The sequence below is a fragment of the Pocillopora damicornis genome, chromosome 9 (assembly GCF_964200805.1).
Source record: "Pocillopora damicornis chromosome 9, jaPocDami1.2, whole genome shotgun sequence".
Classification (NCBI taxonomy): Eukaryota; Metazoa; Cnidaria; class Anthozoa; order Scleractinia; family Pocilloporidae; genus Pocillopora; species Pocillopora damicornis.
This window is the reverse complement of record NC_142678.1, coordinates 22,566,646-22,581,562: the sequence shown is the minus strand read 5'-3', so window position 1 is coordinate 22,581,562 and position 14,917 is coordinate 22,566,646. Positions and strand designations below refer to the sequence as shown.

The 14,917-nt window shown below is 38.8% G+C and overlaps 3 protein-coding genes across 3 annotated transcripts; 1 reads left to right on the top strand and 2 right to left on the bottom strand.

The window, feature by feature from the left end:
* The first annotated feature begins 707 nt into the window (after window positions 1-707).
* Window positions 708-4,781, top strand: LOC113670168 (estradiol 17-beta-dehydrogenase 8). Its single transcript, XM_089182839.1, has 7 exons — window positions 708-1,212; window positions 1,336-1,431; window positions 2,014-2,099; window positions 2,713-2,797; window positions 3,155-3,197; window positions 3,859-3,933; window positions 4,601-4,781. Exons 1-7 carry the CDS (start codon window positions 841-843, stop codon window positions 4,615-4,617), a joined length of 774 nt encoding a protein of 257 aa, XP_089038965.1. The 5' UTR covers window positions 708-840; the 3' UTR covers window positions 4,618-4,781.
* On the bottom strand, window positions 4,702-6,082 carry LOC113670166 (adenosine receptor A2b). Its single transcript, XM_027186262.2, has one exon. It carries the CDS (start codon window positions 6,080-6,082, stop codon window positions 5,111-5,113), a length of 972 nt encoding a protein of 323 aa, XP_027042063.2. The 3' UTR covers window positions 4,702-5,110.
* A 1,350-nt stretch (window positions 6,083-7,432) lies between these two features.
* LOC113670164 (uncharacterized) lies at window positions 7,433-14,281 on the bottom strand. The gene is made up of 7 exons (XM_027186260.2): window positions 13,597-14,281; window positions 10,667-10,924; window positions 10,009-10,203; window positions 9,387-9,557; window positions 9,065-9,112; window positions 8,224-8,350; window positions 7,433-7,810 (listed from the first exon to the last, which is right to left on the bottom strand). Exons 1-7 carry the CDS (start codon window positions 14,030-14,032, stop codon window positions 7,585-7,587), a joined length of 1,461 nt encoding a protein of 486 aa, XP_027042061.2. The 5' UTR covers window positions 14,033-14,281; the 3' UTR covers window positions 7,433-7,584.
* Window positions 14,282-14,917: the final 636 nt, after the last annotated feature.

Genomic DNA, 14,917 nt, shown 5'->3' with positions numbered 1-14,917 from the left:
TAACTCCCGCGTTCTCTCTGGTCGGTTGGCTTTGGTTACTGGTAAGATTAGCTAACATGTTTAGAGCTTCCCATGCTTTTGATTTCTTATGGGTCATACAATTACCTGTCATGCACCTAAAAGTATGCATTTAATGGGACTGGTAGAGCTGGTCACATAGTTTTTACTTTGATTCTGCTCTTGGCAAAACCTGCTCGCTTGCCTCGAGCTTTACGCATGTCGTAGGAAACTATTTGCTCTTCGGAACGGATCGATAATGTTGGTGGACAAGTATCCAAGTTTATTTTCTTACCAAAAGAGGGTTTTTGCAGCCACAGGCAGCCCAAGCTCCAGCTGTGAGATGGTCATCTTGCAGTGTGAATTAAGAGTAATGGCGAAAATATAACAGTTTGTTTGGGAATATTTACGATTGCTCTTAGGAATAAAAAGATACAGTCGAATTCTCAATAAAAATACCTCAGCTTACTTTCACAGTGCATCGCTTGTTGTCTGACTTCTTACTTTGTTGCAACGAGGTCATTTTAGCAAGTTATGCATTCCTAGGTTTACTACTCATAAGGGAAGATCCTTCTCTCAGGAGCATCTCACAGCTGAGCTTAGGCTGCCTGTGTTGCAGCAAGATTTCCGTGCAGTCCCGTACTTTGTTATGCATACACTTGTTTGTTCAAAATAATACAGAACAATGACAATAACTAAATTTAATCCAGGGATAAATGCCAATGGACGCAATTCAGAGAGGAACAAACCGAAGAAAACAGTACATAATGAAGGAAATTACATAATGCAATAACACACACATGGGGGGGGGGGGGAGGGGGGGGGAATAGAGGAAATTGTGAGATGAAATTGAGGCCAAAAAAGCCAAAAGTTATTGTGATCAATTGCAATATGCTAGGTGGTGCCAGTGGTATTGGTCGAGCAGTTTGCCAAGCTTTAGCAACAGAAGGAGCAAGTATCGTAGTTACTGATCTTAATATTGAAGGAGCACAGGACACTACTGACAGCCTTTCAAAACATGCCAACAACAAACACATGAACTACTCTTTGGATGTGGCAAGTGGAGAAGAGATACAAAAAGTGCTTGAGTGTATCATCAGTGAGTATAAGAAGCCACCATGTATCTTAGTCAATTCAGCTGGAATCACAAAAGATGAATTCTTGATAAAGATGGATGAAAAAAAATTTGACAAAGTTATTGAAGTGAATCTCAAGGTAAGAGTCAATGATGTTTTTATCACTAAAAGCTAAAACAACTTCAGATATAGTTAGTAATGTGTAACTATGTCAAAGAAATAACTGATACTGATCATTTTCCATTGTATTTACTTAATTTAGGGAACTTTTCTTGTCACTCAAGCAGTGGCTAAACTGATGGTCAGTCAAAGAGTTACAAATGGATCTATCATAAATCTTGCCAGCATATCAGGAAAGGTATGTTTCTTTACAAAACCAGTAATTTTTTGTGCTCTGATCAAAGTTACAAATAAGTACCAGAGGTTCCAAGATAACAATCATGGTCATTTACACTTATATAGCCATTTTCATGTTGAGAGACAGGTGCATCAAGTGACTTTTTAGTTGTTCTCCAAAGCATATCGCAGATTCTAATGAGTAGGAAAGATAAAATTGAAATTAAACCAGGCACCTGGAGATGTTTACATGGGATGCAATGGTTGTTTTCTACAGTCAGTTTGGTTTTTACAAGGAAAATAATTAATTTGATGTTGACTCTTCAAAGTACGGGAATGTAATTGACAATAAGAAGGAAACTCAACGATGCAGGATATTGTGTGGTCACCCATTCTAGTCATAACTCCAGCCAACAGGGCTTAACCTCAGTGAGAAGCACAAGCATGTGGCTAGTGAGTGTATGGCTAATTTCCTTATTTGACACAGATGACATTCACACTAACTTTTAATGTGGTCTGCTAGAGCCAACCTATGTAAAGAAGGAAAGGGTACAATCTTCATTGATTGTGATTGTAATGTATTATTCTGTTGTCTTCATACCAGATAGGAAATCTTGGTCAAGTAAATTATGCTGCGTCCAAGGCTGGTGTTGAAGGTTTGACAAGGACTTGTGCAAGGGAACTGGCAAGGTAGCTGTGTTTGTGTGACATTGATCTCTACTTAAGAGAGACTCAGGCTAACTTCTCTGAGTATCTGGACTCATCATGCAACATACTTTCTATAGGAGGAGGTGTGAGGAAATGCATGTAAGGCAGGGTCCAGGTTTTAGTTATGGGTAGGTCATTGTTTATGTGCCTGAAGGCCAGGCACCTTATCCTCACTCCACCTCTTTTGAATAGTATGCATGGGTACAGGGAGGAGAGACACATAGAAAATTGCTGAAGGGTGACCTGTGATAGACATGGATTTGTAGATAGGTGCTATAGGTGCTATAGGTATATCCACACTCTCACTTTCTTTATGTTACATAAACAAGGGTAAGCCCAGATAGGTGGGGGTCACCAAGCTATGGTTGTTTGAATGATGGATAACACTATCCACTGGATAAATTCTCTATCTGTTGGATAATGTGGTATGTTTTTCTTACCCTTATCTCCTGGATAGTGATTTATTTGTTGATAGTGTTGTTCAACCTTTGAACAACTGGGCCCTGGTGTGTTAGATAGAAGCTTGATATACTGGTTGAACCCTTACCTTTGCACTCTGAGTATTGTTAGCAGCTACTTTGTTGTGTGACTGCAGATTTGGTGTTAGATGTAATGCAATTCTGCCTGGCTTTATTAAGACTCCAATGACAGATGCTGTCCCAGAGAAAGTTCTTGAACAGGTAAGAAAGTAAAAATGAAAACATTCAAAACAGAAACAACCATTGATCACTCAGTTTTTTCCAACCTTGTGTTCATGGTCTCTATCTTTTTTCCTTAATAATGAGGTTGACCCTTTTCTTGATTTGAATTTTATTTACTAAAGATGATGTGAATATAACAAATTCCCAGTTTGTTAAGTAGATCTTGCAGTAGCTACATGATCTTTGTTGAGGCAAATCCTTCCTATTTGCTTAATTCATCTTGAGCTCCCTCTCTTGCTCGCACATGTGTTTAAATTCATGCTTAGGCTTGCCTGTTTAAATGCCCATCCAAATGATAAATTTGCGGTATGCATGTTGTTGTTTGTGTTTCGGCAGGTAAAGAAACAGATCCCTCTTGGGAGATTTGGGCAGCCATCAGGTAAGATTTAGAAGGAAAGCAACCTGTTCTAGACGTGTGCAGTTGTGGCGAAGGAGTAAATACCGAGAGAGGTTCAGATCTTCTCCATCAGACCTAAACCTACTTTGCTTTCCACTTAAGGGTTACTTTTGCTCTCTTTACTCTTTACTTTTCTGATATAGTATTGCAATTTGTAGACTAGATAATTATTCATTCGTGTAATTTTGACTATATATTGTTATATTTTATATATTGTATTTTACTTTTTTATCTTTAATTGTAAGGCGCATTTGAAAACTGCATAGTTGAATTTGCGCGGTATAAATAAATGTTATTATTGTTGTTATTATTATTACTATTTTTCACGGATTTCACAACATTTCAGTAGACAAACACCTCGAACAGAACAAATATCCTTGTAATTATATTGGGATTGATTACGAGTGTAACTTGCACAACATATCTTGATATGTGATAATTAAGCTCCAGTTCTTAATCATAATTTTATGTTAGCCTACGTGTAGCCGCACCCTCCCCACCAGGGAGTAACGGAAGGGAGGGAACCCCCACGTAGGCTACATACATGTCAGTTTTTGTAAAGGTAAAGTGAACTTTTCTATTCTGAATTGTTTTTAATTTTAGGCTGTATAATACTAACTTTGCCTTTCTGCAATTTTGTTAGATATAGCTGATGTGGTAACATTCCTCGCTTCTGAGAGGAGCAGTTACGTTACGGGAGCAAGCATTGAAGTTGCAGGTAATTCTTCTCTGAAAAAGAGTTTGACATCGACCTATTTAAAGCAAACACGTCAAAGATGAAGAGAAAAAATATGTGGACGTAATCTTTCAAAAAAGGAAAAAAAATTGAGAATAGAACTGGGCAGATATGATAACAGTCATTCATGCAAGTAGTTTCGTTGGCTAATAATCATCGGAACCTATTTGTGGAAATCCGAAAACTTCTGAAGACTCCTGAATGATAACTCCATCGCATTTCTAAAGGTCTAATCTCGATATCAATGGCGGAAAGTAGTGGCATAGAACAAATACTTATGATTAACTGTAGATTATCTCAAATTTTTTAGTTTCTAAGAAATTGATGCCCTGCTTCCGTTGCCAAATAAACCGCCAGAAAGAATTTGAGGAAGCTGACGTTGTACTGCAGGTGTAATTGGCTGGTTAAAACTATGAGTCCTGACTGATTCGAAATAATACTTTCTGATTTTATGGCAAATCAAGAGTTAGTAGATGTACAGTACATCCGGCCGTTGCTTAGCCGTTTTGAGACGTTCTTGATGAAAAAGTTTTTGATAACGCATCACGCGTTATTGCAGACAAAATATGTCCTGCTTTTGTAATTGGCAATGATTGTTGCATTAGAATTCTGCTGACGAGCATCTTTATCGTTTTGTCTTCTCTCTTAGGTGGCCTTGCCATGTAGTTACCATGCAGTTTGCAGTTGGACGACTTCTTAAGACCTCGTGTACAACGTAAAAATAAATTGATGGAAATTTCAGACTGATAATTCATACTCGTAATGTATTTGATAACTGTGATTACATTTTTAACTTAAAGTTTTTATTAAAACAATAATGTATTTAAAAAGTCGTCTTCCTGGGTGGACAACGGTTCGATGGGAAAATTTAATCAAATATAACGGAATGTTGATTTGTAAACAGTTGCAACGATCGAGAAAGTGGTTGAAGAGAAAAGCCGAAGAACTGAATTTTACCCTGCCTAAAGCACCTGGTAACCAATCAATTTATAATTACAATATAAGTTTATTTAAATATTTAATCAGTTCACGGCTTGCGCGCGTCCACCTCCACGGATGATGGCAATGTCAAATTGATGTTCATTCTTGAAAGATTCTCTCGGGTCTTCTTTAATTTACAGTTATGACCTGTTAACGGGCCAAAATCATTTTACAGAGTTCAGCTTTCTTTGCAGAAAATTCTTTTGATTATTTGTCGAACTTCTCTTCGTATATCTGCTATTCTCCACATGTAAAGTAGAGGATTAAGAGAGGAAGACAAAAATGCGAGCACAACTGTTACCTCAAGAACTGCATATATAGTCATGCTGGGTTCTTTTTCAGAATGGATTGAAATAATCATCAAGAGAATAGCCATGGGCAAATAACTGAAATAAAACATAAGTAAGATCAATAAAATGGAAAAAACTGATCTCCTGTACTTCAGAAAGTCAATTGCTGGTTGAGCAAAGTTCTGTTGCAAACTGATTTGGTGTTGATGGCGACGAATTATCTTGAAAACTTTAAAATAAGCTACTGAAGTGACGAACAAACAAAGCTGAATGAATGAAAAATACGAAATAAAATAAGCAATCCTTATTTTCAACTGAAAATAGCAAAGAACCACCGACATTGGCAACAGCGATAACACAGCAACAGTTGTACAAGCTCGACGTACGGTCATTAAAGACTGGCGACTCATCTGCAGCCAGCGTTCGATTGCCATTACTGTTACGAGAAGAATAGTTAGGGCGAAGAAGTACTCCAAGAATCCTTCGCCGATAACTTTTGTCATCAAAAAGTACGTTGGCCAGCTCCAATTTATTGAGTAATCAGATTTGTTTTTGATGATCACTGAGGGATCCTTCAATATCAATAACAGATTTGTGACATGAAACGGTTCTGTGATGAATCCGGTGCAAAAGTCAGTGAAAGCCAGTGCAGCGAGTAGAACATAAGACGGTGCTCTACGAAGCGATGGGTTTTTCCAAATCGCTGCAAAGACCAGACCATTTCCAACCACAGCCACGGGTGACATGACACTGATGATGACAATGGCAGCCATCAAAACTACTCTAAAGAAAATATCAAGATGAAATATCTCGCCATCGTAGTTAGACTTGGAAAGACACGAACTCGTGTTATTAGACATAATAACTAATCTTTCCGAGCCTTTTCGTTCCTGTAGATCATTTCAAAAACATTCCAAAACTTGCACTTAGCACTTAGGAACCGGGAAAGGGAAAAATATCTCTCTTTCAGGGGATAGATTAAAACTGCGAGATTCTTTATCACAAGAGTTGTTATTTCCTTCTTTGGAAATGGATAAAAAAAAAAACCACTAATTCTGTGGAAGTCATCAGTTTTTTTATATAGATGTAATCATGACTTTTAATTGAAATTTGGAGTATCTTGCTGTTTGGATTTTACAAGCTTAAATAGAGATTTATTACTCCTTTTCACAGCTTAATTCACAGAGATCCAGATGGTTCAAGATATGATTGAAAAACAAAACTTGTGTACATAACTATGTTGGTGAATCTTTCATATGCTAAACCAGTTTGGAGTTCATCAATTTTTTGCAGCAAACATAATTAAGACTTTTTATTGGAAATGTAGGACTGTTTGAACTTTGCACATTTTAATAAACTTTTAGGAAAATCCTTGACTGACATCCTCGCGGCCCATTGTTTCAAAATAACTCTGTTAGGGTTATGAGGTCAACGTTAAAAGATTAAAAGATTGCGAACTGAAGCAGAAGGAAGGTGTCGCGAGACATACATTCCCAAAAAGGTAATAAAGCCCAGAGAACCCATCAATACCTAACCAAAAGGATATGAACTGTCTTCACAAAACTCAAAACCATATCGAAGGCGACAAATATCGAGTTTAAATTATTAATCCTTCCTCGAATAGACTCACTTGGGGACTACTGAAAAATCCTTTCTCGATAAAAGTTAAAACAAACTGCTGACCAAATATTATAATGACTTCTTTTCTCTTTATGTTAAAAGTAGATTTAGTCAAAATCAGGCGCTGATGTATAGAAAGGCGTTTTAACTTCGATTTAGACCCTACGCAGCGGATAACCAGCTGTTCCGAGGGGTACAGTACTTTGATTATGAAGAGCTGTTCAAGCGATTTCGGTTTCTAAAGAAAACAATATCAACGAGGACAAGAGGAAATTGAACGGGCAAGGGGCTACTTCTGAGGTCCAAGACCACCACATTCAAGGCAGTCAATTATTGCAAAAATGAGTTCCATTGCAATATCAAACACACAATACAATATTAAGCTGACAAGTGTTGACAATAAAGAAAAATACCAATACCAAATCCTCTAAGTAATATCATAAGAATTGTATGGCAGACAGTGAGTAGAATTACTACAAAGATTTTGAGAATGAAAACCAACGAGACAAACAATCCAATGCAATAGAATGTTATATGGGAATGGTACGAATTGATGACTGGAGCATAGGAAGATCAAGTGAGAGCCTTCATTGCTGAACAAAAATTTTAATCGCAAAGCAAATTACAAGTACGTCTTTGAAGCAAACGTTCGGGAGAAACTCTCCTTCGCCCGTACATTTCAGTTCCAATTAGTTAAAAGTTTCAGTATTTTTTCAATAAAGCTATTAATTCGAATACTATCTTATTTGGCTGGGAGCGGTTCACATTGCGGCGGTTCTTCTTTTATCGCCTTCAACCGCTGAATAAAGTTCGCAGACGTCTCATTGTTGTTAGGATCCACGGCAAAATCCATCACTAAGGAAATGGGGTCTACACTATTAATGTGTCTCTCGAACGAGGCAAAAATGTAATATTCTGATCCGGTTTTAAGCTCCATTGGACAGCCATACATGTCTGTGATGGTAAAACTGCAAAAGGCAGGAGATCGATACGTTAAAATATGACAGTGATTAAAAGCATCAGGCATATACAAACATCAAGAATAAAATTTTTGTATTTTAGTATTTGGAGGGACAACATGGCTTTCAGGACCAGTCGTCGCTAACAGAGTATGGAAGGGAGAGTAAAGAAATTGACTGCCACCAAGGAGTATCATAACAATACTAAAGAGGCTTATTGGGGATAAGTTAAATTGTAGCGCGTTAAGCGTGCGTTGATCTCAGCCAATCGACTGCAAAGATCATGTCTTAACGCTTTTCACAAAAAGTGGCCGACAAAAAATTTGGCATCAGCAACAGGACAAAAAGACTCAAACTCAAGGTGAGAGAGGAATACGAAGAAAGTAAATCTTTCTATTTATTGTCTTATGTCAGTAACTCACTCGTGCTTTATGGAGATTTCATCATCGGGTGAAACAAGCATAGGCTCGTCTTGTCTATGGACTTCCAATATTTTCACGTTCACCTCCAACGCCAGAAGCTGGCGCTCGGAAGGAATCACTCTGGCGACTAAGAAAAAAAAAAAAGAAAAAGAAAGAAAGATGTGGGCATGGGTAACTAAGGTTTCCCGTTCCAGTGCAGTAACTGCGGCGTTTTAACCCCTTCACTCCCAAGATCTCATTAGTAATTCTCCTTACTGTCTGTCAAATGCTTCTCATTATGTCAGGTTAAAGAATCAATTAGTAATCCCATAATTGATTTTTTCGCTATTCTCATCACTTGTCTGCATGCCATTGCATTGATATTGTAAGGAGGAATTCTATCTTGGTCACTCACGGGAGGTAAAGGATTAAAAAAGCATCTGAGACGCTTGTTTAGAACGTTACATTCGGTGACAAAAGCTGGTTAGCCAATGTTCCTCCTCTCTTCAACCTCATCAAATGTTTTATAGGAAATCCGAGATCGATTCTTCATGTTAGTTCGTTAACAGGTAAGGTCTGAACCAGTCAGTGGAATGAACTTGTTTTCTGGTCACACGCGAAATTCTGTCTACCCTCGACATCTCTAAATAACACATCGATTTTTTTTTTCTTACATGGATAGGAGACGTTGTCGCCCACTGGCTGTAACCCATCGACAGTAAATTTTAAAATAAGTACTCCAGAGAATATATTTCAAATAATGCTTCAGTTGCAGAACAAAACCAAAAGGAAAGCCAAGCCTGATTTCATAAAACAACAACAACAACAACAACAACAACGCAGTAATGATTAGTGCACATACCAAGATTGCTGCCACAAACCATTTCCTCCAGATTGTCTTCTGTTTCATCTGTGAAATATAAAGATCATTGTTGAATTAAGAGGGCAAAAATAACTGAGGCTGATATTACGCTATAATTCCTCAGAACCTGCCATTTCCCGATCTCCTTAGCAACCGTTGCATTTGGGGCTTGCTATGCATCACGCTTCCTCTGAGTTAATGGAGGAGGGAGCGTGGAGCGAGCATAATGAATTTCTTTCTTAGGAACTCTTGGAACGAGATTTTTTCGATATCGTTGGGCTTTGCAATAAGCTACTGCTGTTCCCGGTTTCGATTACAGTACCTGGATCTGAAGTCTTGATGTTGGCTTGGAAACCAGTAGCTACTCTGTTAGGAGGGAAGCCAGAGTTCAGAACAATCTGCATACAAGTGGAGTTACAACGTGACAGAAAGGAGCCAGGAGACACCTTGGAACCACAGTATGTCCTCCATGGAGAATGTTGCCGATCACATTCTGTGGGGGAAAAATTTGAATATATCTCAGAGCCCGTCCAAGATTCGCCGGATTGATTTTAACTTAAAAATTTTCACACAGAGAAGTTAAGTGTCCACACTTAATCTGGTAAATTGTCCAGCGGAATCAGGCGCTTCTCAAAAACGCTCTGAGGGATAAGTTTGAAAACGTCGCCTTTGTGTTTTCGTGTGATAGGAAAACGGTTAAAAATGAAGCTTGTGGAAAAGCTAATGTCACTGTTTCTTTTTTTATCTTTGGAGGAAAAATGAGGTACGTAGTTTGCTCATACTAATGCCATACAACGATATTGATAAGTAATAACCCCCCCCCCCTCAAATGGCACTTAGATACTGTTATTATCACTTGTTAACTCTCGTGATATATGAATACCAATTGCGTGCTAAATTGAGTGGACCATGAATTTAAGAGTAGAAATGAATGTGTATCTAACCATTAATAATCTCCAGTTTGTCAAATGTGCGAAGATCAAAGGTGGTAAAGTTAAACTCCAACTTCATGCCTTGAGGAGGACACACTCGCCATGAACAGGACTTTGCTTTCCGGTAAGGCCAAGGATAATCTGGGCTTTGGATTGTTATGGTCTTGTTTTCATGTACAGCGACCAAGCCTCCGCATGCTGAGGAGACTGGAAACAAATCGAATGAAGAAATATCATTAACTAAGACAATTTGTGCGGAGAAAAACTTGACTTTTATAGCTAAATCTGTAATCACAGGCACCATCGTCAGGCGCATCTCTTGTCGGCTTCAGGAAAAAGCAAGTCATGAACACAACCAGATATTTAAACCCTTTAACTCCCATAAGTGACCATTTCTTCTTGCTATATCAATACAATATCAAGCAGACGAGTGATGAGAATGAAAAAAATTAACTAGGGAATTGTTAGTTGATCCAATACCAAATTCTCCAAACTAATATCACCAGAACAATATGGCAGACTGTAAGGAGCATTAGTAATGAGATCTTGGGAGTTAAAGGGTTAATTCTAATAATTTGCTGAAGCGCCAATAATCAGGGCCCGTTCGCAGGCTCGTGCGAAGGAGACCGCAACGGTGTCCGCTGAAAGGACGCTTATTTTATGTACTTACGAATCTGTACATAGGTTTCTGCTGTATCCTCTCCGGCGGGGTTTTTAACTGTACAGGAATATCTCCCCGTATCATACATGGTAGCATCACTGATCTCGAGCATATTTCCTTGCAGTTTTTCCATTACAAGTTCTCCACCTCTGGACCAGATTGTTACCTTGGGCAACGTTCCTGATGCTTGGCATTTGACAACTGCATTTCGTCCCTCTAGTATACGGTTCACGGGTTCAAATGTTTCCAAATCAATCTTTGGCGGTTCTGTCAACATAAGTAAAAATTTCTGCGCGTCAGCTTTTGGCACGAAAATGTTTTCTTTTTTCGCCCTATGAAATATAATCCGCCTCGCGTAATTTTATAGATGATGTTAATCGTTGTAGTTAAACGGATAAACCCTTGGATAGAAAAATCGCTCAACAGATAATAGCAAATCGTGATAGTTTGGAATGTAGAAAGCGGACATGGGTTGCAAATGACTAAGCTCGACGGCTCTATTGGACAGTTAGTGAATTATTTCAGCTCAAATCTTTAGGACCGAACAAAAGGCCATATAAGACGCAAGACGCGAGTTCCAACGGGAAAATTTTTCCGCATGTAATGGTGATTCGTAGCAAGTACTCTCATACTGATCTCTTGGAGTACGAGAAACATGGAGTGTCATCCTAAAACGCATCAAAGAGACGACCAGAAGGCATTAAGCGATTATGTCCTCATACCTTCTTCCCACCACAGACCACGCACTTTCAACAGAAACGACAAAAGATCTGTTGGGTACACGGGGTCAAACATCAAGCATACGCTATTGATTCTGGTCGGCCGCGCTGTAACTTCCCGCACAAAATTTCGAAGGAAAACAAGAAATAACCACTGGCATGCAAAATATGCTAACAATAATCGAAACTTTAAGAGAAGTATATGCGGGAAAAAAATGTTGACGCAAGGAAAACTCGAGACTTTGCTAACTTAACGCAAAATTCAAGTACGGTTATCTTGTCGATTTACTATGTTGTTTTGAGTTTTACCAAAACTGTTATACGCTTTTAGAACACCGTGACTTATTAATTTATTGGTTTATATCTCCAGTGTGACACTTGGTTCAGACAGCTAGAAAGCCCGCTATGTGGACTAACGTCGACATGAAAATGTTCGCACATGCGCAGACGATTGACCGATGGGGCGAAACGGAGATCTCCCTTGAGTCAAACCTAAGGAACAAGTCAAAGGTCAAAAGGTAATTGTGACACAATTTCAAATGGTCAAATTTTGAAATAAAAGTTCCTCAAATAAATACAATCCTGGAAAGAATGACCCCGAAAAAAAAAAATCAAGATTACCATTTTTCCATTTGAAAGGATGCATTTAAGCTTTTAATTCTTGATGTAAATTTCATTGTTGGGGAATATAATTAATGTTCCCGTCCAAAGTGCGAGACTTTTACTTTCCTCATGGACAGTGTATAGTTCATTAACCAAAATAGGCGATTTATACTAAGCTCACGCCAAATAGGACCAAGGCGAGGAAAGACCGTGCAGCATAAAAAAAAAGGCCATCCGAAAAAAAAATGGCTGGGATATTATTGTGAGACCTCTTGCTGAGAGAGCGGCAAAGTGAGTAAAGACCTCCAGCTTTGTCGCGTCCGGAAGACCCGTTAGTGCATCTCATTCCAAACAATCGGCTCTTTTCGATCGTCACACAAAATCTTCGAGTAGCAAATAGATGAAAGGCGGACAAGCCAAAGGAAAAATAAAAGGGCATTGCAGAGGGCAATTTTCTCCGTTTACACATAAGATCATTACTCGCAGTGGGTCCAGGTTAATTTAACAGACAAACAGCCTTAAAATTCCTCGTGGTCAAACAATATAGAACTACGCGATAGAAAAATTTCGTCAGAAATTTCTTGTGTTTTTTTGTTCTGGGACCTTTGACAAGCTGTTCCAGGACATCCCTTGACAAGCTCCATGGGTGGTCAGTATAAACAGTAGCACCCACATCAAATTCATCTTTTCATCGTTGACAGCGGAGACAAAGTGTTTACAACTATAAACATTCCTTAAATTTGCTCAGAAATCTCCTCGTCTTAGGCATATTAAGTAGAGGAAATGCTTCAAGATTTTAGAGACATGCTGCCGTCCAGCACGACAGGTCTGACTCAATATGCCGGATTATAATTGAATAGCATTGTTAATAGCAAAGAATGCCGATCTTGGCTTGTGGTGGGCATAATATTTTTCAGCTCTGAAACTTATCTGATCTGATAAAAGAAATAATAACATATCTCCTTCACCAACTGTCAAATTTCAACTCCCAAGATGCTCCATCATCAAACTGAACCTTTACCTGCCATCTCGAATGAACACCCTCGTCAACATTAGGTCCAGTCCAGAAAAATCAAAATTGTCTCAAGGTTAACATGGCGCGAATATTATGGTCAGTTTTCGCCGAATAATTTTTTCGAGTTTAAAGAAAAGGAAAGAAGATTTGATTACCTAGAACGTCTGACTGGTGATGGCGAGGTTTTTTTTTTAAAAAATAATTATGTGATGTTATTGATCTACAATTACATGACAGGAGGTCGACAGCGCATTTAATACTGCCAGCTGAAAACCGACGCGAAATTGTGGCGCGCGGCACGGCGCGCTCTTACAAAATCCTAACTAGAGCGAATAGTAAATTGCGACAGTACTCATACGCACGCAAATATTTGCTCCACCGTGTCAAAAATAATAGCAGTACAAAATCTACAGGTTATGTTCAGGTGTATGTAAACAAAACACGCCCATTATTTTTCATAATTTTATCCGCGGAGACTCGTGTGGACTGTCTATTCTCTTCAGAAACAGTAATATTTTAACATTTGTCACAGGTAGAAAAAAAAAAGAAAATTTTGTTCGATTTTCCATTTCATAGTTTGAAATAACATTTTTTTCACTTACCACAATCGTCGGATTGATCAGCTGAGCAGTAACCACGCTCAACTGAGGACAAATTGTCATCAGTGACAGAGATAGCAGACAGTGGAAAACCGTCATATCTAGCTGTGAAATCTTCATTCACAAAGAAAATGTAATCAGAGCCTTCGAACACGTATGTCAAACACAGCTCTTCTATCCCAAATGATCCAAAACACAACTCTGGAGGAATTTCGAACGGTGCCTTGAATATTTTTGCGATATGGACGCAAGCATCGAAGACTTGACCAGTAGCATGGCGATCTAAGTAGGTTGTTGTATTGAGAACCTTAGCTTGGAAAACAATCGGCGCTAGGATAGTTCGCTGAATTGGAGTGTAGAAAAAAGCGCCAGTAGGTAGAGAGCAAGTGTATGCAACGGGCAGAAACAAACCAGCAACGAGAGCAGAGATAAGAAACATTTCACCAGCTATAAACTTAGCCGGATGCTGCTGGACTATGTCACGACACCCGATCGATAGTAACGTTTATATGCAGTGAGGAATTCCATTCCCGCGTGTTTGGTGACGGATCATCTTTCACATGAGGACGCTCACAGACAGCTCAGATTAACAGCTTTCGTGGGAGATTTCGTGAGATCAGATTAACTTTGTGGTCAGTCGAAATAACATGAAACTGAGAGTCATAGTCGAAGAATTGAAAAACTGAATAAACTTGAGTCTTGACAAAGATCGTTGTTTCTTGATGAGCGTCGTCAATTCACTCTTGATGTAAATTGTTTCATTCATTGCGGTTTACCTCCCATCTCCTCTATTTCCGCTTTGAAGTTGACAAAGGCCGTTTCTTTGTCCTGTCATGCAATGTAAAATGAGCGCATATCTTCATTATGTAAATAATGTTACCCAATTTCGTTTTGTTTAATGACTATCACCTATAATTCAGTCCCCAACTCTTTCCCCCATTCCGCTGATAGTAGCTGCCGCCTTTTAGGCGAGTTCGTGGCAAATTTTAGGTCAGAGGGGAATAGTGAGACGTCCAACTATTCGGGTGTGGCACCTTTTTTGAGTTGACGAGAGCTTGCGGCTTACCGGTAATTTTAATAGTAATCCCGAGAAGTTATTTAAATGTTGTTTCATGGGTGTGTTTCACATGCCCAGTTAATTTTCCCTTTTCTCAAGCACTAAAAGCATCCGCTTTTATCGGTAACATATTATGTGTTTCACTTTCAGGTGTCTGGAACCTCTTCGCAGACTCCTTATCATATCACAATCTCATTTAAATGTTTCATTTTCAGCTTTACGGTTATTATAGAGGCCCCAGGAATGAAACAAGTTTGTTCGTAGCTG